The 2,500-nt window shown below is 40.9% G+C and overlaps 1 protein-coding gene across 6 annotated transcripts in view; it reads left to right on the forward strand.

Moving 5' to 3' along the window:
• LOC137985221 (neuronal acetylcholine receptor subunit alpha-10-like) overlaps positions 1–2,500 on the forward strand; it is a 14,699-nt gene that overhangs the window by 1,312 nt on the left and 10,887 nt on the right. For 2 of the 6 annotated variants that reach the window (XM_068832757.1, XM_068832760.1), the window contains exons 1-2: positions 2,120–2,351; positions 2,464–2,500. The exon at positions 2,464–2,500 is cut by the window's right edge and continues 100 nt beyond it. In XM_068832757.1, the coding sequence (XP_068688858.1) occupies positions 2,249–2,351; positions 2,464–2,500 (140 nt within the window). In that variant the 5' untranslated portion in view covers positions 2,120–2,248. Of the gene's footprint in view, positions 1–2,119; positions 2,352–2,463 lie in introns of those variants that run through there. The other 4 variants (XM_068832762.1, XM_068832761.1, XM_068832759.1 and 1 more) reach the window with 3 other exon arrangements.

Genomic DNA, 2,500 nt, shown 5'->3' on the forward strand with positions numbered 1-2,500 from the left:
CAAATGCCACTAAGTTCAGTTATTTCGGAAAAAAAGGTAAGCTTTGGTAGAGAAAATTATACTTTGCAGACCATCAACAGGGAGCTAGAATGACGCGTTGATGACTCAAAACGCTAATGATTTGGGTGCAAAACCTCTCCTGAAAGACAACCTATTCGTCCACTGTGGAACAGAGGCGACCACGCTTGCCGGCCGGCTACATCTACATAACCAAGATACAGATTATACCTGACAATATTCTTTAAAGGCTATCGATGTTTACTTTTCGGGATATTTACCAGAACTTCAAGACCTACTATAGTCCTGTTCCAGGACTCCCTCTTACCCTACTACTACTACTACTACTACCACTACCACTACCACTACCACTACCACTACCACTACCACTACCACTACCACTACCACTACCACTACCACTACCACTACCACTACCACTACTACTACTACTACTACTACTACTACTACTGCTGCTGCTGCTGCTACTGCTGCTGCTACTACTACTACTGCTGCTGCTGCTGCTGCTGCTACTACTACTACCAGTGCATTGGAAGGACCCAGAAATTGTAAATTTTTAATATCCAAGTGCATTGGAAGGACCCAGAAATTTTAAATAGTGCCTACGTCATAACGTGTAGTGACATCTAAGAAATGGAGGAACACCTCCTGTCAGTGGACTTCCATAAGACAACAATTAATTAACATCATGAAGTACAGAAAAGAAAAGTCGCAGGGAGTGTTGATGAAACCAACTGCCGAATATGCTTCAGTGATTAAGAAACAGAATCCCACATACTATGTGGCTGCTCAAAAATGAGAGACTCGATCGAATGTTATGACCACTGTACCGTGGTACCCTAACCCTAGTATGGATTTAGTGAATCTCAAAGCTCTCTACCTTGGTGTAAGATTATCAGCAATCAATTAACTAGAATCTCAATCTGTATTCCACTCTAGTACCTCACATCTTTATAATAGAAACATTCAGTCGCTCTTGTCTTAAACATTAATTATTTCCTTTCGTAATCTTTGTCATTGTAAATTTATTAATTAATTAACCGCTCGTTTCCGCTTATAGCCCCTCTCCACCCCCCTACACCCCTCCCCCCCCCCCCAAAGTTATAAGCCCACCCAAAACTACTTACGAATCGTGTAAGCCAGGGTTTACAGCCCAGAATTTTACAAAATTTCTGATCAATTCTGGCGGGCGGGCCTTAAAAGGTGGGGAATAAATTGTTTTCTCTTTTGCATGCGGGAAGCGTGATGTGCAATGACTGTAACCAGTCAACAAACTCCGCCACAGTAATAACTGCCGAACTGCCAGCCATTTCATTTTCGTGTGGGGTCAGAGACTGAGAAGAGAATGAGCGGCAAAGGTCGCGGCAGAAACTACAAACCGTAATTATAGTAGTTAGCAAATCGTGGAAGTGACGCGTCTTTAACTGTTTTTCTTCCAGAAAAACACATGTTGGTGCCATAATGAGGCATCTGTAGCTAAGCCTGTTTAGGACGCTAAGATCACCAAAACAGTTCAAAAGTTTATCTCTGGCTTTCTCAGTAATGGTGATCTCAGTAGTGGTTGATCTTATATAAAAAAAGGAAATTTTTACTCTTTGAATTAAACAAAATGACAGCACTTTTAGCCAACATTTGTATTCTTGCGAAAAAGCGACAGCAACAATTGTATTGCAGCGAAAAAACGACAGCGACATTAGTCTCTAGCCAAATGGGCGACAGGTGGGCTGGAAAATGAGCGACAAAGCAACATCAGAACCCCCCTTGGAAGGCCTCTTTGTAAATACATCTTGAAACCGATTGTTGCCCGAACTGGCGTGACAGCATACCGTAACAACGAAATCATATTTCCATGTTTCCTTCGTACAAAAATAATGTCTGATGCTAAAAAAACGTTCGTAATGTGTCACGAATCCTGAAATTTCAGCTCCAGTGTAAACCAAGTCATGAGGATGATATCTACACAGATAGGCTATTTAAAAATAAAACTTATCTGGGACAAAGACATCCGTTAAAGATTTACCTGACAGTGAGGACCAACTGCCAAGCTTTCATAATGCGTTGCATTGTTTAAACTACAGTATTGTTTGAACTACACTTTAAAGGCAATTAATTATTAATTATCGCAATAAACACAGTTTTGAGGTTTGACGTCACAAGTCCCAGTCCGTCAATACCGAATAAAGCCGAATTTGTTCGTGCTTGTTATAAATTTAATTAAAGGCAAAATGCAAAGATGGCGCAAACAGGATATTTCAAGTTGTCTTCCATAATGATCATATTTAAGGTGCTTCTGTTGACACTTGATGTTCAGTTTCGTTCCAAGAGTTTCGTGAAAGGTAATTGCATCGTCTTGTGACTCGCTTATTAATTTCTGCACTGTCCATGTTATTTAGTGGTATTGCACGACTATCTAACTCCTCTGTCGTTGCGTTTTGTTGTCTTCTTTAGGCGCCTCGGGTATGGACGAGACAGAGTTGGTAGACAG

This window comes from Montipora foliosa, chromosome 14 (genome assembly GCF_036669935.1).
Source record: "Montipora foliosa isolate CH-2021 chromosome 14, ASM3666993v2, whole genome shotgun sequence".
NCBI lineage: Eukaryota > Metazoa > Cnidaria > Anthozoa > Scleractinia > Acroporidae > Montipora > Montipora foliosa.